Source organism: Chinchilla lanigera, unplaced genomic scaffold, assembly GCF_000276665.1.
Source record: "Chinchilla lanigera isolate Chin_1 unplaced genomic scaffold, ChiLan1.0 scaffold00002, whole genome shotgun sequence".
Classification (NCBI taxonomy): Eukaryota; Metazoa; Chordata; class Mammalia; order Rodentia; family Chinchillidae; genus Chinchilla; species Chinchilla lanigera.
This window is the reverse complement of record NW_004955403.1, coordinates 913,621-936,024: the sequence shown is the minus strand read 5'-3', so window position 1 is coordinate 936,024 and position 22,404 is coordinate 913,621. Positions and strand designations below refer to the sequence as shown.

Below are 22,404 nucleotides of genomic sequence, written 5' to 3'. Positions count from 1 at the left end.
CTCCGTTACACTTTTCATGCCTTGTAGTTCACATATGACGACATAACTAACCACGTATAGTGCTACAGTTCGCTGTCATCACTTCACGAGAGCCCGTAGACATTGTGCACGTCAGGCTACCGCACTGACCATCTCTGTGCGTGGGGCTGCTGCAATCCGAGCCTCTGGTTGTGGCGGCTAACGTGGTTCCGGGTTGTCGCCACACAGTCGTGTTGTGAGCCGCCCTTCTGCACACGTCTCCGGCAGTTTCCTTATCTCACATCTGACGGCTGCTGCCTTTTCTCTTACGTGTGCTCTCTCGCTCTCCCCGCTTTTCTTTGCTCCCTCTCCTTCCCCCTCTCTCTCCCCCTCACCCACTGTGTGCCACTCCGCAGCCCCAGCTGTGCCTCTCAGGTCACGGGTGGAAGTTCCGCTGCCCACCCAGCTTTTCATCCCGCAGGATGACGAGCGAGACACCAGCCCCGAGTGACTATGCCCCAGGTCCGTGTGGGCGGGAGGCACAGATCACCCACTTGATCCAGGTGCCATCTAGTGGGAGAGGCTGTCCTGCCAGCTTCCTGGTGACCCCCTAACAGCCAGCATTCCCCCAGGCCTTCCCGTAGTGGCTTTGGGGAGGGCATGCCAAGAGCTCGCAGCTTCTGAACGGAAGCAGTGGCTCGGAGCTGAGTGTGTCCGAAATTCCCTGGTTATGTTTGCACAGCCTCAAATCGCTGTCACCCCTTACCTGCAAAATGAAGGGACGGGATGTGTTCTCTGTCCTTTCCGTTACTAGTGTTCTGCGATCCCACAAGTCACTCCTAATCTTCCTGCAGAACACTGGGATTAAGTCTGATCCAACAAAAGTAGCAGAGAAAATTGCTTTTAAAAATTGGTGACAATTGAAGATTCAGAGAAAAAGGTCTTGCTGTCCAGCCTGGCTGGCCAGCGTGCACTGTGAGAGGGAAGGCAGGCTCTATCCTCACATCAGTTCCCGCTGGCCCAGCTCGCACAACCCCAGAGAAATATCCCTTCCTTCCAAGCAGCGGGAATGCAACAATAAGTGCAGGGCACGCAAACCTGCATGCAAAGGATGCTTGTGGGCCTCGACCCGGCCCTGTGGCTAAGGCACATGTGTGACTCAGAGCCACAAAACCCCCGGTTCTCATCCTCTGGTCCCCACACTGGACGGCTGTGCACCCCTCCATCTGTGTGTCTGCTGCTGCTGGTCTAGGGTCCGATGAAGCAGCTAGGAGGGGCTCGGTAACAAGGACCCCGAGACAGACTGCATCTGTGGACCCAGTGAGAGAGCGCGCCTCGGGCCTCATCAGTCCCCTGGGCGGTGTCAGCACAAGAAACGCTGTTGTTGCTCAGCTGTCTCACTGCCTGCAGTGCCTCCCCGGCTGGATGCTGTGCCGCAGTTGCCGCTCAGTGATTCTCACGCGGAGACGTGCTCTCTGGGTCCCGAGGTCCCTTTCAGATGAGGTCTTTGCAAAACAGCTCAAACTCTTGTCCCTGTTTGCACGGTGTCCTGACCTCCTGGCTGTCCGGATGTAACATTGCGCCCTTCCCCTTGCAGTCACTCACCCAAAGAACAGCTACTCCTCGCGAGCGCCCTGCAGCTCCCTGCTGCCTCTGCTCAACGCCCACGCAGCCGGCTCAGGGAGACAGAGTGGCTTTGCCCGGAAGTCACCCAGCCACAGCAAGGGCACTGAGGGTAAAGCCGCCAGCCCAAAACTGCTGGGCGGCCTTCCCAGCGCTGCAGAGCCCTCTCACCAGGCCCTGCCGGCTGCCAAGCAGGTAAGCGACCCTGGGGCCCGGCAGACCCGGGGGGAGGAGCCCCCCACCCCCATACCCTGCATCTCTGCGTGCCCTTGATGGCCGCTGTCCCTCGCAGTCACAGGAGCAGGGTTCAGAACCAAGCTCACCGTCACCTATCAGGGAGAGGAAACCTGGCGTTTGCTGTCTTGAAGATCACTCAACTCCCACTTAGTGGTTAGTGTATCAGTAAGAGGTCACAGGCCGGTGATAGAGCTCAGTGGCACAGCGCCTGCCTGGCAAACACAAGGTCCTGAGTTCCACTCCTGGTAGCAAAAAAAGTAAGAGGTCACAGTTAGAGCACACTTCTCCTGAATTTCATAAATGCAACACACTTCAAAATGGCACAACTCATTCCAGTGTGCCGCAACCTCTAAAAATACAAGTTTCCAAGGGACAGTCCTCCCTGTCTCCTGCTTCTTCACTGTACCTTCGAGCTGCAATTTCCCCCTTGTCCTCAGAGAGAACAGGAAATTGGATTTGACAGGACGGGCGCTGGCCTGCGGTAAAGACGCCTTACCTCTCTTAGCGTTCCCGGCCTCCCCTGGAGCTCTATCACCCCACCTCGACAAGGAGCATTTCACCTCCGCAGCTTCGAGGTCATAACCACATCTGCTTCCCTTGTGGTCTCAATACGTCGGCACCTCTTCTGGTTTTTGCTCATTATTAGACACCATGCTGAGTTTAAGCTACAATTAGTCTGTTTCCCTTTCATAGTTTTTTAAGGCAAAAACGAAGCCAACAAAGCCAGGGCTAGGGGTATAGCTCAGTGGTAGAGCACTTGCCTAGTATGTATACAACCCTGGGCTCCACCCGCAGCACCACAAGGTAAAATGCAAACTAAAAAACAAGAGCAAAGGAAACCAGATTGGGTGCGATTAAGTAGGTACCTTTTCAGCTCCTGCTGTAACGTTTTCGGTAACACCCTATACAGGGTGAAATGCCCTTCTCTACCTAAGGCGAACACTGCTCCCAGCATGGCCCTCCCTGCAGTGAGGGGCAGGGAGGCCACGGATGTGCATGTGGGCACCCACAGCCGGAGTGCTCCAAGGACTGGCAATCCGAACCCACTGCCATGAGGGCCAGGCCTGCTTCCGGGCAGCCGGAGGTCCCTCCCCGGACGCTCTACCCGAGGGAAGACTGCACTGCCAGTTCTCATGTCCGCGAGTCCCCACGGCAATGCTGTGGGGTGGGACGGGGTGAGCTGGGGCTGCGGGCAAGTGTCCACGCTCACTGTGCATGCACAGCCAGAGGTGGGAAGAGGCAGCACTCGGCCTGCGCCCGTGTCTGCCCTGGGCCCTGAGCTGCAGGGCTCAGTGGGCCCTAAACCTACCGCCCCGGTGCGGTGCACAGATCACCAGCCTTGTCTATTTGTAATTCATCAGATCACATATTTCTGTAATAGAGGTTTGGTGTTGAGAACAGGCCTGTGTTTGTGTAACAGCCTACTCAGGAACGCTGTCAGAAGATAGCAGATAAACCAGGAGGGCTGCACTGTTTCCCAGTGACAGCCCTGAGCAAGTGCCTCGAACTCATCATCCTCATGCAGACGAGGGAGTCGCAGCAGCTCCCTGGAGAACTGTGATGTCAGTGGGACAGTGCAGGTGCAGAGGCTCCTCCAGGTCTGCCCTCAGTGCCCAGAAGCGTCCCAGTTCCTAGCCGTCAGAGCCCAGAATCTCCTGCTGTACGGCACAGACAGCCTTAATTCATTGCTTCCTCACCACTCATCGTCAGATTCTCCGCCACTGCTTTGTTCAAGAATGATTTCTTAGGACCAGTTTTCAAAATTGGCTTAGAACTGCAAAAAGTGTAGAGAAAGAACTACTCACCTCTGTGAACATAAGTGTAACACACATGTTCCCCAAGAGCCACCAAATTACCTCATCTCTGTATCTCTAACCCAGGGTAATATTGCTGAACTGTAGTTTTTCTTTTGAAATAAAGTAGAAAAACTGCTTAAAGAAAAATTACAGATAGAATTTTACTTTTTCCCTCACAAATGTGATGAAAAGTCATACACATAATCTACACAGAATGTCTTAGAAATCTTCAAGGTAGAGAACCATCATTGTCTTGCCCTCTGTCCATTTCATTTTGCTATATTTTGAACGTACTTTATGGACTCTATCTCCTAGTGTCGTAGGTACTTTGTCGTTGCTGGGACACAGGACCCAACACCCACAAGTTAAAGGAGGAGAGGTTTGTTTTAGCTCACAGTATATAGAAGTTTCAGTCCACAGTTGGCTGGCTCAGCGCAGGGTGGTGTGGCAGAGGAGAAACAGTCCGTGGCAGGGCAGGCAGGAGGCAGCAGCCATCAAGGGAGTAGGGATATATACAGTTCCAGGCCACATCCTTCTGACCAGACTTGGCCTCCCAACAGCATACCTAGTTATAACCCATCAGTGGACTAACCCAGTATCACACACCCATGGTCCAGTCACCTCAAAATAAGCCCCACCTGGGAGTGCATGAGGCTTTGGGAGGACACCTAGACATAAACCATGACACCTAATTTTTGATTGTCTCCTGCTTCTTAATCTCTCTTTTGACATCAGTCATTTTCTTGTAGTTCTGCTGACATGACAGTCCCCTGTTGTGCTCAGGTCAAGGATTGCACATGCTTGGGCTCGCTGCATGTTGTCATACTCTTCTGGAATATAAGAAGCTGGCCTGTGGCTTGGAGATTGGCTTCCCTGGCGTCTGTGGTTTGCTGGCATCTGGCACTTCTCTCTTGTTTTTTGCAGAATGGACCTTCCAGTCAAAGACGGAGATTCAATCCCCAGTACCATAACACCAGGCTAAATGGGCCTGCCAAGCCTCAGGGCGGCGGTAACGACGCTGACCCCGTGACGAAGGGCAACACCCGACATGAACACAGAAGACAGCCGCACGGCGGCTTCCGCTCCAAAAACAAAGGTGGCACCAAAAATCAAGAGGCCCCCTTGGGGACGAAAACCCCCGAGGCCACGGCCCATTCTGAAAAGCCACCACGGCGAAGGCAGCACGCCTCGGACAACTCAGAGGCCAGGCCTTTCCGGGGCAATGCTGGCCGGGTCTCACAGTGCAACCTCTGTCCCACGAGAATGGAGGTGTCCCCGGACGCCGCAGTCCTCTCCGTCCCTGCTGTGACACTGGTGGCCTGAGTGAGGACAGAGAAGAGCAGTCCTCGCTCAGTTTGGTTCCCTGCCCGAGGTGCTGACCCAGCTCGCTGCCAGGAGTCAATCAGAATATACAGACCCGTATGTTGTGTAATCCCCTCGTAATCATTTGTACTAATCCGGTACTCAGCTCTGCTTGCTTCGTAACTTCCATGGCTTTGCTTGATCTGTTGGCGCTTCCTCACCAGGACTGCAGCATTTAGCCAGGCAGTGTTTGCCATTTGTTAGGAACCCGCCGTGTGGCTGGAGGCCTAGGCCGTAGCCGTGACGTCACTCCATTGATGGTCGTCCTTAGCGAGTTCATGTGGAAATAAACCCTTAACCGTCAGACAGACACTGTCTGCTGAACACATGTGCTTTTGTAGAATTTCACATCTGGTGTTTTTCTGGAAAATATATATATATACATATATTGCTTTATTTGAACAAAATTAAAATATGCTGCATTTGACACCTGTCTTGCTTATTTTACTGATGCCTGACTTCTTACCACATGTTCTCTGTAGTACCTTCGAGACAGAGGTCCACATAGCACTTCCCTGGAGTACACATACACCCTCTCAGAAAACGTGGGACCTTCAGTTAAGGCAGGTAGGTGGCCTCAGACCTCAGTCACAGCTATCACATGGCAGCAGGAAACTTGGGTTCCAAGTGACAAACTCCAGCTAGACCTGGCTTAGAGCAGGGAGCGTTTTGTAGCTAGCTGCGTGGTGGAAAGCCAGCCACAGAGTGCCGTGCGTCCAGCTTGCTTAGGCTCCAGCTTCTTCCTCTCCACGGCCCCAGGCCTCCCCCCGGGCTGACACCATACTCAGAAGGGTGCACTGGGCCACTCCCCTAAGCCCTGAGTCTCGCTTCTCTTGTCCGGAAAGGAAGAGCTCTCTGGGGAGCTTCTGCACAGAGCAAATCTTTTCCCCAAGTCCCAAGGAGGATTGTGCAGGCCACCGCTTGCTGGCTGGAGACCCAGGCCATCCCCAGTAGCTAACGCCAACTTGCATGATCCCAAGGAATCAGAGCCCTAAGTGGGGCCAGCACCCCAGACTCCTGGGCCACAGGGACAGGGTCCACCAAGGCCTCGGAGAGGCTCACAGCCACTGGAGGCCCGCACACCACGCCCCAGGCATTCCGTTGTAGTGACAGGCTCCCTCCGGGTCCGCTGGCCACTTCCTGCCGCAGTGCTGCTGCTCAGCTCCATGCTGACCCGGCAGCCTGGGCTCACTGTCGCCTCACAGCAGCCTTTCACTGAACCTGCAAGCCACACAGCATCCGCATCTCTTGCCAAGTACAGGAAGGTTTGCTCTCGCTACAGCACTGAGACTTAACAGGAATTCAGAACGGTAAGTCACATTCCAGGGAGAAAGGAAGAGCTGTTCGTCCAAATAAGAAAGATGAATGTGCAGGGCTGCAGCCTCTGTTTACCTGAATTACATCTGAGGTCCTGAATTTATGTAAGGCAGGAGGATTTTGCACATTTGGTGTAACAAGATTTTGCTCACCACTGAAAGATACCAGTTTCAGCGCGACAGCTTTAAAGGTGACTTAGATCTTCTGGCAACTGGACTGCTGGGCCTCACCATGCTCCTGACCCAGCATCGCCTCCTAAGCTGCTCTGGGTTCAGGCAGCCCTTTCCTAAGCATGCCGAGCACCCCCAGGTGGCTGGAAAGCAGCACAGGAGGCTAAAGAGTGCTCAGGCCTGATGGCATTTTCCCTAGATCTTTGCCTTCGACTCGGCATGTGCATTTTTGCAATGGTAATTGAAATACGTTAGTGCCAGACCATTCCAATGCTCTGCCACACAGCCTCGTGTGTTTTTTTATGGCGGTGCATTTGTTGACCCTAGAGATTTGGGTCATACTCTGCCACTCTTTCAAATGTTTTCCACTCCTTTTAAAAGCCAAGAGCTTTGGACACTAACTTCTCTGCTGAATGCACATACGTCAGAAGAATGGGTCCTTCTGCTTTAAGCGTTTCTCTATAGAGGTTACAACATTTTGATACCCACACAGGAACCTCAGCCCCACGGCAGCGCACAGATCTTCCATCAGGACTGCTGTGAGATCCGAGCCTCCTGCCGAGTTCCCGGCTCCATTCCGAGTCTCCGTCCGCCTAAGAAGGGCCTCGTAGCCCGCTCTGTGCCGCCGACTGCTCCTGTCCACACGGTTCACTGCAGCGCGGCACAGAAAGGACAACACAAGTCACTGCAGAATTCACCCTCAGTGCAGACTCACCGCGGCGGGGAGACTAGCAACACCCCAAACTCAGGCGAGGCTCAGCCACGAGCGGGACAGCTCTGCTGGCCTCAGGAGCGTCTAATTAAATACGCTTAGGGATGCGCCATCAGGTGAGATAACAAACAAATTACCACACACGTTTCTTTGCTAGAGTAATGGGCTTGGGAATTCTCACTCAGGAAGCCTAGACTTGAGCCTCGATCTTGAATCAGTGATGAGAAGTGGGGATCGAGGACCTGCATAGTTCTTTTCCTAGGCTGATCAGCGGGGCGGAGGCCCAGCCCGGGTCACAGTGACCACGGCCTGCACTGCCGTGTGGAGCACCCTCACGTGTCAGCAAGGGTAGCTCCCGGCACCTCTGGCAAAGCTGAAAACGGGCATGGGGGTGCAGACTCCACCTTCCCAGGTAACAAAAGCGAAGCCAGTCCCTCGACCCAGAGCGCCTAAACAACTGTAGAACTGCAAAAGACGAAGTAATTCAATAAGCTGATATACCTCGCCCACATTTTCCTAAAAGGAGTGAGCCACCTAACTTGCTCTTAATTTTGTGAGGGAAAAAAGACAACGCAGTTCCTAGGGCCCCGTGGTTCTCTTGTCCCTGAGCCGAGAACTGGAAGCACGGTTTTAGACGCCTCTTTACACTCCCAGGATCCTGTTTTTCCTCTTGCTGTTTCTAATAAGCTTTTATGAATCCTAAGGAAGTTTTCTGCCTGTTTCAAGAAACACTTCCCCACCCTCGAGGCAGAGCAGCAGAAACACAGGTTCCTCCACGGCAGCGCAGAACCCATGTCACCTCACACCACCCTCCCCGCCCAATTCAGCATCTCGTGGAGGTGCTCTTCCACGAGGTTAGGCTTCTCAGAGGCCCCTCGTCTTAACTCTTTACTGCCCCGTGGTGCAGAAGAGCACCTAGTGCCCTCAGGGTGTAAGTTCCACAATAAATAAATCCTAAAGCAAATTTGTTTATTTGAAAAGTATGTAGATATTTGGCCAAAAGCAAATAAATGAATGACTAAAAGAACTGTGACTGTGGCAGAGAACTTCTACAGTAAATAAGAGTGTTAAAAGCATTTCTTGTTCAAAATTACCTTGTTTTTAACTAAGGACACTTCAGGTGAATTAGACCCAGTCTCTTAAGAGAACACGCGCATTCTTTAAACCCCACCCTTTTATAACCTACGCGTCACTATGTGATGCCCAGTGAGCACTCAGCAACCGCTGACCAGGGAGCAAGACAAGATGTGGCACTCCAGGGGACGCTGCAGTGTGACGGGCTTCTGCACAATCCACAAAACAAGTGCAGAGATGGGAAGAGAGCGAAGCAGCTCAGGTCCTGACCTGAAGCCACCCGCTGGATTCAAGCCCAGGCTGCACCACCTACGGGCAGCGCTGCAAACGTCTCACCGCTTTGGCTTCTCCTTGGGCAAAAGGGAGCCCGTACTCACAGGACTGAAGGGCCGCTACGAGGACGCAGTGCGCGAGTATTTGCAAAGCCCTGGGACAGCATCTGGCACCTCCTGGGCCAGGCAGCAGCCGGTGACCAAGCTTGGTACATTCATGGGGGAGACAGGTGTGGAGCAGTAACTGAACAGAGGGTTCACCACTAAGGGATGAGAACTCTGAAGAACAGAGGGGCCACTGGAACAGGGAGGAGTCACAGCTAGCAGCCCCAGGCGAGGCAGAGCCCCCGAAGCTGAGGTCTGGGCCTCCCACCCCACCAGGGCAGGAAGCCGCCAGGCAACCCTGCCCAGCACCAGGTGCTTTGCTCAGGGGGCTGCGGAGCCCACAATGGGCAGGAAGCTGCGTGAGGCCGGCCTGTGCGGGCGGCCCTGATCCACGGGTCCCTGCAGCGCATGCGCTGGAAACCAGCCCCAACCACGGCCTGCGGGAGGTGCTCAGTCCGCGGGGCTCCTCACAGGGCCCGTGCCAGGCAGTTCAGCAAGGTGTTGGACAGATGGGGGCCGCTGACCTGGGACTGCCAGCCTCCAAATGCAAAACTTAAATCCCTGTTCCTTGTAAATCACCATCCCCGGTAGCATTACAGCAAAACAGACTAAGACAAGAGAAGACAGATGTGGAGAAAGGGAGCAGTGGAAGAGGGGACTCCAGCAGCGCCTGGTGCCCGATCCTTCAGCTGCCCTGGGCTCGTGGCCGGCTCAGTGCCAGCACCAGTCAGCCGGCACACAGCTGTAAGTAAAGGTCATTTCTGATGTCCGTCAGCCACTGGCGCTGCGTGCGCTCAGACTGAACTCCCAGGCCTTCTAGGTGAAGAAGTTAGGAATGAATTCGTGGAAGAGCCACCATGAAAGCAAAAAGGCCCAACATTTTACGAAATCTTGGCAGAAGCAGCATTTGCCTTTTCCCAATGCTGGCAAATGTACTGCCTTTTTCCTTCCACGATGCTTTGTTTTTAAAACATTTCTCTTCTAAGCCCCAGGCCCCTCAATTCCTACTTGCAGCTCAGCAAAATTTTACTAACAAGGGTTTTGGAGGCAACAGAAGCAAATGAAAACTCTGAGCCGCAACACTGTGAGAGGACGGGCAGTGACCGAGACACGAGCACCGCGGCCATCGCGGCAGACTCTCCTCGTCTGAGCCTCAGCCTACATCAGAGACTACCTAGCGGGCAAGCGTGAGCTGCGGGGCCCTGCTGCAGGAGACAAATGCTCCTCTGTGACCACACCAGCCTCCTTCTCACCGGGCCATCCGTGGAAAAGGCCCCTTCAGGGCTACCCACCACGCAGCCTGCTGGAGACGCTTCGGGCCTGGCCGCACCGCAGCGCACGCCTGGAAGCCGCGTACGAACTGCAGCCTCGACACTCAGCCCGCCACACACAGGGCTCGGCAGCTTGCTGGTGGAGTGACGGAGGCCCTGGCACCCAGGTGACAAATGTATCCCCGGTTAACAGTTCCTAGGTAACTCGCGCACACGCGGACATCACCTGAAGACGCTTCCTGCCGTTGTCCCAGAAGCTCTTTCTGCTCAGAGGTCCGCGCTTTGCCTTCAGGGTCTAACCCACACGGACCAAGGGTAGATGAAGCTGATAAAATGTGCCCTTCCCTCCGGCCTTCGCGCACATCCACGACGCTCAGTAAATCAAGCTTCTCCGAGCAATGTCTCAAGTAAAGCTAGATACTCCATCAGCCACTTCCTTCTTTAAAACTCAGGGCACAGCTGGGTAATACCCACCCCCAACATACTCAGCATCAGCACCGAAGGAGGCGACCAGCAGGTGACACGAGGGGCAGCCACCCTGCCTCCTGCCCCTCCAAGGCCAGAAGCGTTGGGTCTGCTGCTTTGGGTCCCGGCAATGCCAGCTTCCAAATTATTAACTATTCATGTTATTGTCAATTTAGTAACAATCAACTAATCCAGAGCTGCTACTGCTCTTAAAAGATACATGTATGGTATGAAATATCCTTACAGGGTACTTACACATTAGGATTGCCAGACCTTTTAAATTCTGTATCCGTGCTATTGCAGCGTAGTGATTCCACGGCCTTGATCCACATGCAGAGCCCACCTCGGTCCTTTTCACTGCCCCCCCCCTCCGGCCCTCCCATCTCCGCAGCCCCGATCTCTCTCTCCCATCATGGCTCTTTCGTTTGGCTCGGTACCAGGTTTCGTAACTGAGACAGTCATTACTCATGGCGGATGAGGTCGCTGGCACGTTCTTTGTTCTGATGGTAGAAACTGCAAAGGTCAGAAATCAGTTCCTGTACTCCCTCAAGATTTCTACCATGTAACTGCTCTAAAGTAACCGTGGGGCGCGTGGGTAGGGGCCCAGAGCTGGGCGAAGTTCTGGAGACCCCCGAACACCAGCTGCTGCGGTGCAGCACGGGCAGTTTCCATCCTGCGGGAGACGGGCGTGTGCACCAACGCTCCAGTGTTTGCACACGGTAAGTGAATCCACAGGCGTTCACGTTCACAGCCGCGTCCTCCTGTGGGTGTCAAGTCACAGGGCCAAGGGGCTGTGTGCCCGTCACCATGCGGCCACGTCCCCGCACCTGCTTTCTTGGGCGTTAAGAACTGGGAAAGACATTCTTCATTACAATGTTCTGAAACCAAAACACAGCAAAACACATGAGCTTAGTTTGTAAGTTACACCACAGCGCACCGTCGGGAAGCAGTCTTCAGCTGGTCCCTCTTGCCAACCCCACACTCTGTGACACAACTGAAGTTTCACCAGGGCCAGCCGGGCTCAGCACACACCACCTGGAACAGCACAGGTGGATTTTTAAAAATATTCCACATCAGAACCTCTGTTTTCTAATCCACGAAACTACTGAAGCTCCCCCTCCAACCGCCAACCCCCCTTTTTTTTGTTTTTTGAGACAGGGTCTCACTATGTACCCAGACAGGCCTCAAACACCCTGTGGTTCTCCTGCCTCAGCCTCCCAAGTGCTGGGATTACAGGTGTATGTCACAGCTCAAATCCTCATTTAGAAAGCTTTTATTTTCTTTATCCAGAAGAGCAGTGGTTTAGGATAAGGTCCCACTCTCTCATGTTTGCAGTCTGAAAACAGAATGAGGTTTTCAGGGTGAAAGATGCAAGGTGAAAGAAAAAATACTTACGCACATGAATTTAAGTTACCCCCATGCAGCCTGGAACACCCAGAACTTGCCAGTGACTCCACACCCATGAGGGCTGCCAGTGCTCTGGCCACCCTCAGTGTCTCCACACTTGGCCTTACAGGGCTAAGCACACTCCGGGGACTGCCCTTAAGTGCCTCAAGCACAGGGATGGAGTCACCTCGCAGCAACCTTCCTCCTTGGATAATGTTTATTACGTATGAAACACACACTATGTATACTTATTAGTATAAAGTGTTCTTATACGAATCAGCATCTCATTGTCCAAGATCAGTTCACACTAAGAATGTCCAGAAGTGCAGTTCCAAAAACTCACTGTGGTCTTTGATTTTCAGATACCTGGGTTCTCTAGAAGAGCATTTCTAAAAGGTGACTGAACATATATTCCACAGGAGAATGTCATGAAAGATCATCAATTCAACACCTACTTTTATATCCAGATCAACTACCTAAGTAGGGTGGTACTTATGGATGGACAGTTATCCAAAATGGGATTATTCTGTACATTATCTGTGCAAGACAGCAATTTTGCCAGCAGAAATAGAAAACCTGTGTAAACTAACAAGCGTTCAAACTTCTAAAAGGCTCTGAGGTTTAAATAAATATAGTCACAGAAAATTGTTTTTATGGGAAAAGCTTTTATTTTGCAAGAAGTGATGTTTTGAGTGTATTTTCCCTTTTGAGGCAATGCAAGGAAGTGGAAAGGACCCTGCTTTAGGAACTTAAATTTGAAAGCAGAAATCTGTGATCCAGAAATTTGTGTACAAAATACAGCACATAAGAACACACACACACAATGGAACAGCCATGAAAAAATAGATTAATCCAAATTGTTTAAAAATATTAAATTCAAGTTATGTAGACCTTTTATGCATAAAAATCATATAATCAGAATAGCTAGTGGTCACGTCTAAAAAACAAATATTAACTTTAATTAAAAAATTAAACATTTTAAACTTCTTTCTAAGCATGTTCAAAACTTCACGCCTCCAATTAAAACACAGTATCTGAACACGGGGCCCCACGCCAGGCCGCTTCGCTCCCGCCGCGGGGCCTCATCGCGCAGCGTGCACACCGCTCTGCTCACGGAGAGCGCAGCAAGGTCCGCGACAGGCAACGCTCGGCCTGCACGGCACCATCCGCCTTCCGGGACGCAGACCGCTTTTCCCGCTCACGGGCGGGTGCCGGCCTTGACCCACTCCCCTACCGCCACCACCAGGCAGGCAGGCGACACCTCCCTGTTGTCTCACCTCGTGGACAGGCCAGGCTCCTAGGTGCTAGGGCGACACCGAGACACCCCGGTCTGCGCTGCTCTGCATTTCAGCAGCAACGAGACTCACCGCTGCTGTGCCCCACGGCTGCCCTGCTACCAACTAACGTGAACAGAGTTCACAGCAGCGAAAACCGGGCACCTGACCGCCACACGAACAACCCTTCTGAAACCGGGAGAGAGAAACAGGGCCCGCCAGTCTCCCTCCCATCCCACACCCCCAGCCCGCCTCCTGTCAGCGCGGGGGGACACCGGGTGGGCCTCCCGCTGGCCTGGCCGGCCCGGCAGCTGAGCCAGAAGTGTCGGGCCCACACTTTACCCATCCTGGCCATCGGCCCGGCCGCTGGCGCTTCCAGTGGGTACACTCGGAGCGCTGGCAGCTTCCAGAGGGGGCGGGGCAGGGGCAGCGCACAACGGGGTTCTCCTCAGCTTTATCACTCGGCGGGGCGGGGCCCTCCTGTCCTTGTCCGAAGGCGGTGGCGCCTGTGCAGGCAGAGGGGGCGCAGCCCCATTTTCAGGGCTCCGGGCCCCATGACAGTGAGGAGACTTCACTGTCTCCACGCCCACAGGGGGTACAGGGCTCGGGGCCGCCCTGCCGTGGCCACCGCTCTGAGACCGCTTGGCCAGCACCCGCACGGCAGCGGGGCCCGCGCTAGCCTGAGCCAGCCGGACCGAGGCGGAGTTGCGCACGGTGATCTGCGTGCTGGTAGAGGGGCCCAGGTAGCGCACAGGCTGGGGCCCGACTCTGCCACTCACACCGCCTCCTTCCTCCGCACCCGCTGTCTCCCTGTCGTCCCGGTACCTGCAAGCGAAGGAGGGCGTTTTTAGCAATTCCAGTGTCAGCAGCCAACAGAAACATCCCCAAACTGCACCTTCAGGGTCACTCCCGAAAATGGGTCACGAGGGCCCTAGCGACTAACCTCGCCTCACCCCCAAGAAGATCGGTGCATCCATGAGCAAGCCTTCCAACGGCGCTTCACCTGCTTACAGCCCGGATCTTTTAAAATACACGTACCGGTACCAGCTCCACGGAGTTATAACCGGAGGGACACGCGAGCGTTACACCGGGTCACACTAGGTACTGCTCTGCGCCCATGCCCTGACAGGCCCGAAAGCTAACCACGTACACGCACAGCAGGTCCTCCCAGAACCGCAGCGTAGGCGTGCGGAGGGGTGGGGAGCGGGCTGTCCTGGCACAGCTAACTGGGCCTGCTCACGGAGCCCTGCTCACTACGCTACGGAATGAGCCCCCTTTCCGGGCACAGTGGGAGCTCTGCAGTGACTGAGCCAGACTGCATCTCTCCACGCTCAGGCCTGGTGTCGTGGAGCTGCTCAAACGGCCTGCTCAGGCCAGAACCTGCACTCCCGTCCCCTCACGAATAGCACGAGTCGCCCAGAGCACCTCTTACGCAGGGGCGCAGCATGGCATGCACTCCCAAGCAGCGGCCGCTGCTCCAGGGTCCAGCACTCAACCAGCCCGTGGGGCACCCGCCAGTAGCTGACACCTGTGGAGGACAGGACCTGTGTTGGTGACACTGGGTTCCCCAGCCCCACCCTCACCCCCTCATAGCAGCTCTGTGGCTGGGTCTTGGGCGCTGCCCACTGAGCCACCCGGTCCTGCTGCTGGTGAGCCCAAGGCAATAGCTGAGTGTGCCGGCCTCGAGCCCACTGTCGCTCACCAAAGTGACCTCGGAAAGTCACTTGTCTGCGCCTAATTTTTCCACACCCTCTTTGAAAGGGTGGTGGCCCTGGCACGCACCACAGAGGACTAGGGTGACAGCTGCCCTTACCCATGTGACGGAGCACGGAGACAGTCAGGGCTGTGGCCGGCAGCGCTGTCGCGCTGACGGCGGCGCCTGGGCCTGCCCTCCCCCTCCCCGGGCTGCTGCGGCACCACATCCTCCTCCACAGCAACCGGAGCCAAGCGGGGACACCCCGCACCAGGACTCACCCGAGCCGCCCAAACCCCTGCCCTTTGCCCCCAGCTGCACACAGAGCCGGTCCCCCGGGCCGCAGGACCAGCGCGCTAACAAAAGGAGCCAGACCCAAGCAGCCGCACGCTGCGTCCAGCACATGGACAGTGGACAGGTGACTCCGGGGACAGAGCAGCCGGGCTCTGAGGGCCGTGTGGGGGACACGGGGGCGGGGCTGGATGCTCGGGCAGAATGGTCTGGAAGCGGGACGCGGTGGCCGCCAGCACAGGGGCTGTGGCCAACACCCCTGACACACAGAAGTGTTATGGGCATTTCACTTCAGTTGTTAGAAAACATAAAATATCACACAGACACAAAAATGCTCGAAGAGCTACACTGAATACAAACTGCTTGGCAGTAAAAGAAGAACTGCACCCCTCCCAGGAAAGGAGTTGTTTTCTTTTTACCATTAAAGCTCTAGCAAAAATAACCCAGCTGGGCATGGGACAGAAAAGACGCCGCCCCTCCCCGAGGCTCCGAGCCAGTGTGCAGCGCCGCCCCGCCCCGTGGTGCCCCCTCCACCCGGGCTCCAGCTCCCTACCCTGGGCAGCTGGGTCTACCTTGTGCTTACATCAGGCTTATGCCAGAACCTACATGGGCGTGACCTCTTCAGGCGCAGGTTCTGTGGGTCTGACAAACGTACAGTCAGCATTTGTGGCGACTCAGAACACCCTCTCTCCCCTGCAGCTCTGGATCCTCCAAGGTGGCAAGCGAAGGGAGCCCCATGGCTGCCCTGGCACCCAGCTGCCCTCCAGGGTGAGGCACCAGGCTGCCCTCCAGGCGTGTACTAACGAGCACTGGTCCACAGCCAGGTCACGGCACCTACTGCTGAAATAACATCCCCACTTCCCCTGCCCGTGATGTGATTCACAAGCCCTGGCGTCTACAGACTTGAAAGGGCGCTGCTCGGTGCCACGAGGGGCTGAGCGGTCGACGTCCTGGGAACGCACTTCCTCATGCAGAAAACGGCGGCACTTGCACCTGCTGGCTCAGTGAGGAAATCCACCTGCTTCCCTGAAATCAAGGACCCACGCCGTACCTTTTCCTTCCCACGCGTCAAAGGCGTCCATCATTTTCTTCAATTCTGCCACCGAGTAATAGCTCCAAATGTACTGGATGTTATTTCCCGCCTCTCTAGAAAAATTGGGAAAGTCATGAAAATGTGGCGTACGGGTACGAAGGCCGGGGATACTCAGGCTGATGCTGAAGGGGAAATGGACTTGCAGTCGTCGTTCTGTGGCCCTTCAGCACATGTGCACACTCACAAATACATACCACAGGCTCACCTGCATCTGATCTCTTACCATAGTAAAATACTTGTCAATTCCCCAATATAAAACACAGATACATCAACACATCTCTTTTTGGGGAGGGGGATGGGATTTGAGACAGGGTCTTGCTCTGTAGTTCAGGCAGGCCCAAGTGGACCTCAAACTCGTGGTGATCCTCCTGCCTCAGCTGCCCGAATGGTGGGATCATAGGTGTTGTGCTACTATACCCAGCAAATTTCTAAAATCAAATTTTTAAAAAATCAGCTAATTATAGTAGTTAGAAAAGATTAAGCTCTGACTAAAACTCTTCTAAAAGCCCACCAAGCACTTCCATGTCACAGAGATGCTTATAAAGGCATACACGCTTATAAAGAAACTAGGAACTGATGACCTTTCCAATCAGCGAAAACACAAGCTCACAGTCATGCGTTAGATGCTAATCATGGCTCAAAGAATTAAGTATAATTTTTGCTACATGAGATGAGCAAGTAAGATCACAGAGAATAAATACACTAAGAGGGCAAGCTGAGAGGATTCAACACACCCTAGTCATGGCACCCGACCACACAGAGGGGCAGGGCAGCTGGCTCATTCCTCAAAGAGCACGAGAGGGTCCCCAGGCACCGCTGATTGTTAGGGAAGGGTGCCCCCGGATCACAAGCTTCTAACATGACCTTGTATCGTTCTGTGATGCTCCACCTGGTACTCCAGCGTGGAGCGCAGGGGCGACAGCAGGACACTTCGAGGGGAGGCACAGGGCCGTGCCCATCCAGTCAAGGTGAAGACTGTGTGCTCCAGAGGCACAGGGGCATGCAGCCTGGAAACACCACCAGCCACGCGTGACAGTGTCCCACCCACTCCCACGTGTGTGCCTCTAAGGGAAACCTGTCCACCTTCCAACTTACCTATACAGCTTGCACTGTTGTTTTAATAAAACTATTTTTTTAAAGGAAGTTTTGTCACTTCTATTCGCTAACTACATGTTTTATTAGTGGCCCAAGACAATTCCCGTCTCCATGTCCCTAGCCATGTGGAGGCTGGACGTGCACGCTAGGGACCCAGGGCTGGTTTCCTCTTAAAGCTTCTCAGGGCATCAGCCCTGCTGGTCCCATGACATCTTTTTTTTTTTTTTTTTTTTTTTGGTACCAAAAATCAAACTCAGGACCTTATGCTTGCCAGGCGGGTGCTGTGTTGCTAAGCTAATTCCCCCGGCCTTCCCATGACATCTTGATGGAGACCACTCCAAAGCAACTCTGAGAAGGACTTAAGTTAACCAACTGGCTTTCTGTGTTTACTTGTGAGTCTATCCAAGGCCTAGGCTCCTTGTCTAGAGATGGGTGGTGGGCTCTTTAAGTCACTAAGCCCTACTAAAACCTGTAATGGTGGATGAAGCTGGAAAGCCTCAAAGGATAAAACAAAATCAAGGCCAAGGACACACGGATCCAACCTCAACTAGATAAAGACTATACCCTCAGGCATCTCACTCCTGGGTGGATTAACTTAATACCGTACTTAGAGAAGTCCTTGAGTGGTTCCACCCTTCTTGAGTATTCCCCTCCCTTGTTCTGATAACTAAATATATACAGGCCACCCAGAGAAGGTCTTGGTCTTAGCCCTGAGAGAATCTCAAATTCTGTGAGAGGGTTTTGATCCTCCTGGAGCCCTGAAATCATTCCATTTGTCTCTTTCATTTTCCTTTGCTGTCCACTTGTTTAGGAGAGTGTGGACCTGATCAGCCCGCAATAACTAAGGGATAGTATTAATTTGATAACGTCTCCCACAGTGACACCTCCTAGGAGGACGCACGCAGGCCTACCTCCTGAAGATGCTCCTGCTGTGGATCCTGCCGCCCAGCTGCCGCTCAATGGCATCCATGCCATCGGCCCTTGTGGCATACACGCCGATGACCCTGCTCTCGCAGCTGGCACCTGAGGTGCTGAGGTAGTGTAGAACCCAGACTGAGGGCTCACTGCAGACCAAGCCGTAAGAGCCGCAGAAGTCTGCCAAGGCCTGGAACAAAAACATACGTAACACTGGGGCTTAATCAGGGGCCAAATAAGAAATGAATCCACTGTTTCTTTCATGTACAGCCACAAATAAAGATGGTCATAAGGCAAATAAAAAGACAATAAACTTCAGCCAATCTTCAAACACAGTTGTGATGAGTTGAGAGGCAATCACAAAAATACCGCCCCAAACCCACCCCACAAGGAAATTCAGTTTTTAATCTCCTCTTTCAGCCTGCCAGTATCATGTTTAATTTTATACTCTTTATAAAATACAATCTTTATAACATTTCTCCACTACCCACATTTCTCCCTTTTATTATTGTTCAAACCATGATTCAAAGATCTCTTTCCTTTTTGGACTATCTTCTCAAAAATTCCCCATTTCCCTTAGTCATCCCTTCACCTTCTACTGACGAGCCCTTGTGGTTCTGATTTTTAACTCTGCTCCCAGTCACAGGTTAGCCAGGTGACTATGTCCGAAATGGAGATGCGTGTGACCTCAGTATGTACCGTCTGAACACGCTTGATTTCTCTGCCTGTTTACTCACTCATTTGAATACTGAGCACCTACTGTGTGCTGGGCAATATCTAAGGTCAAGAGACACAAGACAGGGGCCGACCTGCAGGGCTGACAGCTCCAGCTCCCAGCGTGCAGTGGGGGGGATCACTTCCCAGCACCGCCCGTGGTGGCCTTGCTCTGCTCTTGCTTTCAAGTGTTAGAACAGGGGCCAACACCACGCAGAGGCCCGGCATTTGCTGACCCGTAATCGAACAGGGCTGTGCTCACGCCTCGCACAAACGCACCTTGAACATCCACTTGCTGCTGTCTTGCTCAGCATGGGTCCTACACCTCACTTGCACATCTGTCAGGGCCTCAGCTAGACAGTGACCACCAAAGGGAAAGCAGTAGGCACTGCACCCCCTGGTGAGCCACGCAGTCCCTGATAGGTGCCATGTGTCACCAACACCACACAGTCACGTATGGGCTGGTGAACGACACAGCGTGCTCGGTCCTGCGACACTGACTCGGACAGCACAGGGTTTGGAGGAGGAAAGCCAACCTGCCGGCCTTTACCCAGCCCTCAGAGCGCCCTCTACAGATGTGGCCTGCAGTACTGCTGGCCCAAGCCCTGACCTCAGAAGTAATTCTGCAGAACTGACATCCATGTGACTTCCCAGGGGCATGGGGCCCAAACCAACCTCCATGGCCATGGAGCTCCTCACCCCCAGCACCCGTTGCCTGCTTCCTGAGCACTGGCCGCTGAGCCAAGGATGCATACCTGGGCAGGGCAGTTCCCACCTCAAGCAACTACCCAGGGAAAGGACTTTCCTTAGATGCCCAAAGATGCTAATTATAGCAAATGAAACACTTATCAACAACACAGACCTTACAGATGTCATCAATAAGAAACACCTTTAAAATGACTTAAATTGAAACATTTTTTAAAAGATTTACTCCTTTCAAAATGAATTAATCAAAACTAATCTTTTAAAATGAACTGCTAATCTTTTAACCTTGCAACAAACTACTATACTCACTAAATCAGATAAGATTTTATTACATAACATGACCACTCTTTTGTAAGGAAATCAACATTACCACGATGTTCGCATACACTGGAGTATTTTTCTTAATTTGAAGAGAAATTCAGGAACAGTTCTACTTTGAAGAGCCAACAAATAATACTAAATGTTCAGTGAGGTATATAGCCTGGTAAAATTTTTTTTCTTCCTGCAGTACCAGGGACTGAACCCATGCCCTTTGCACTGAAATCCAACCCAGTCCTTTTTATTTTTCACTCTGATACAGGCTCTAAATAAATCAATAAATTGTACAGGCTGGGCTTGAGCTTGGGATATTCCTGTCTCAGCCTCCCAGAGTGCTAGGACTACACACATAGAAAACCTGATAAACCACTGAGTGGCAATGTAATACTCTCTTCTATAATCGGATTTTGACCTTAAAAATAATATGAGTAATTAACATGTCTTCAGAAATTATTAAAACTGTCTCATGTTTGGTTTATGTGACAACACAGGCTATACAAGGCAATACACATTGCTTTGCACATAATAAATAAATATGTATCTTAAAACGCCAAGACCTTTTTAAGTTCTATATTTGACCTTAAAGAGTATGTTTCCATTTCAGTGGCCAAGTGGTCGGACAGGCTGTCAGGATAGGGGATGCCGAAGTAATCCGCCTCCTCCTGCAGGGCAATGCGCGTCTGCTCATCTTCAGGAATCCGAACCTCCCCGTGAAGATAATCCAGAAGATATTTAAACAGGTGTCCATCCCGCTCAATGACACAAGCCCCTGGAAAACACCGGCGCAGTGAGTGCACGGACTCACGAACAGCTGATACAGTCAGCAGGTCTGAGTCAGCCTGGCTCCCTCCGCAATTACAAACTCTGCTGTTGCACGAGCAGCTGAACCCTGCCTGTTCGCCGGTCAGCCCCGGAGGGACTCTCCTTCTGGACAGGAGGTTGCTCTTTCCACTCCGCACAGCAGCTTTGCGCTCCCACCCTGCATACAGGAAGAGGGGCTCCATGCTCAACCCTGAGGCCCCACCTATGGTGGCCACTGCCACCACCACGGTGACCTCGATGGCTGGCAGGAAGGACACTGGGCCAGCCCAGGGCAGGGGACTGCTGCGCATAAATCCAAGGTGGGTACACAGGGTGCCGGACACTGTACGCTGGCTCGATGCAGCACAGGACAGGCTGGGGTGTGGGGGTTGGGGATGTGTGCCTGCGGCTGGACTCCTTAGCTTCACTCAGGGAGCATGAGAATCACGCTGTGAGAAGAACAAATACGATGCTAGCACCGCCTCAGGAGAAGACACTTTTCCTAGACAACTTAGCAGAACGGGGAAAAGCCTCCTGCTCGGGCCTCTCCAGAATTCTTTTCTCCCCAGAAAGTCTGAAAGAGCAGCAGCAGGAGGTAAAACAGGGAGGAAATAAAGCTTAGTCCCTGCGCACTGCTGCTGTGCCTGTCCCCTCCCGGCCGGGCGGACACCCGCTGCAGCTCTGGCCAGACCTCCATGCCCACCCGAGCAGGGCCTCTGCAGCAAAGCCCACCTCCAACAGGGCTGGATCGGTTCCGCTGTGAGAAGACAGGGCTGGAAGACAGGCTAGGCGTCCTCCACAAGCAGCAGTAGGTCCCACGGGACTCAGCCCCACAACCCTACCCTTTCCTTTTTCCACTACTGAAGACTGAACCGAAGGCTTTTGCTCTGAGCTACATACCCAGCCCTTCTTTTATTTTTGAGACAGGGTCTCACTAAATTGCCCATAGTAGGCTAGAACTTGCAACCCTCCTGTCTCAGCTTCTCAGAGTGCTGGGATTACAGGCCTGCCTCCCCAGATCCGGTCCTATCCTGCCATCTGAGTTTCTTCTGAACATCTGGGTCGCTGGCAGCATCACTACACTGCCAGCTCTCGGCCACACAGGTCAGCACCGGAGGATGCGGCCAGGCCAGGCGGCGGGAGCACCCCAAGCCCACAGGGGCGCTGGGCAGCATCGGCCGGCTGTTCTCCCCGGAGAGGGGCGCGCTCACCTGGAAATCGGCCCCACACTGTCACCCCGCACACGGGGCAGCGAAGACGTTCAGGCGCGGTGAACCGCAGCAGCAGGCGCAGCCGGCCCCCACGCCGCACTCAACCGCCCCGAGCGGCGCGCGCCGCCGGGACCCGGTGCTTCTTCTGTGCTCTCGGGGACGCTGCACAGCCCCAGCGAGGCCGGCGCGGAGCGGGCCAGCCTAACGCAGCCGGCGTGCCCAGGCAGCCGCGCACTCCGCAGGCCCCGCCCCGGACACTCACGGCAGGGCTCCGGCGGGCAGTTACCTGACTCGTCCGTCTTGAGAGGAAAGCGACCACTGAACATGGACGCCAGCATGGAGTCCTCGAAGCGGCACAGGGACCGGCGGCGGGCGGCGTACACGCAGCCGCCCACGTTGAGGCGCAGGACCTCCGGCGCCCCGCCGTCGGCCATCACCCGCGGGCTGGGGAGGGAAGGGGCGCGGCTGAGCAGGTCGGGGAAGGCCCGCGCCGGTGCAGGGACTCGGCTCTCGGGTGCCCGCCGCCGTAAGGACGCCGCCCGCCCG

General features: G+C 53.9%; 2 protein-coding genes and 1 long non-coding RNA gene across 4 annotated transcripts in view; 1 reads left to right on the top strand and 2 right to left on the bottom strand.

Moving 5' to 3' along the window:
- Positions 1–5,403, top strand: part of Spats2l (spermatogenesis associated, serine-rich 2-like) — a 155,285-nt gene extending 149,882 nt beyond the window's left edge. For both annotated transcript variants that reach the window (XM_005373252.2, XM_005373253.2), the window contains 2 exons: positions 1,556–1,776; positions 4,539–5,403. In XM_005373252.2, coding sequence (XP_005373309.1) covers positions 1,556–1,776; positions 4,539–4,937 — 620 coding nt within the window. In that variant the 3' untranslated portion in view covers positions 4,938–5,403. The remainder of the gene's footprint in view (positions 1–1,555; positions 1,777–4,538) is intronic.
- Positions 5,404–10,300: 4,897 nt separating this feature from the next.
- Positions 10,301–11,589, bottom strand: LOC106148028. The gene is made up of 2 exons (XR_001233140.1): positions 11,555–11,589; positions 10,301–11,240 (listed from the first exon to the last, which is right to left on the bottom strand). It is a non-coding gene; the product is annotated as an uncharacterized LOC106148028 (long non-coding RNA).
- An 804-nt stretch (positions 11,590–12,393) lies between these two features.
- Positions 12,394–22,404, bottom strand: Kctd18 (potassium channel tetramerization domain containing 18; the record flags this gene model as incomplete). The annotated part of the gene is given in 6 exon segments (XM_013511934.1): positions 12,394–13,847; positions 14,448–14,550; positions 16,058–16,152; positions 18,106–18,299; positions 20,404–20,615; positions 22,145–22,404. Coding segments are annotated over 6 exon segments (1,239 nt in total). The 3' UTR covers positions 12,394–13,360.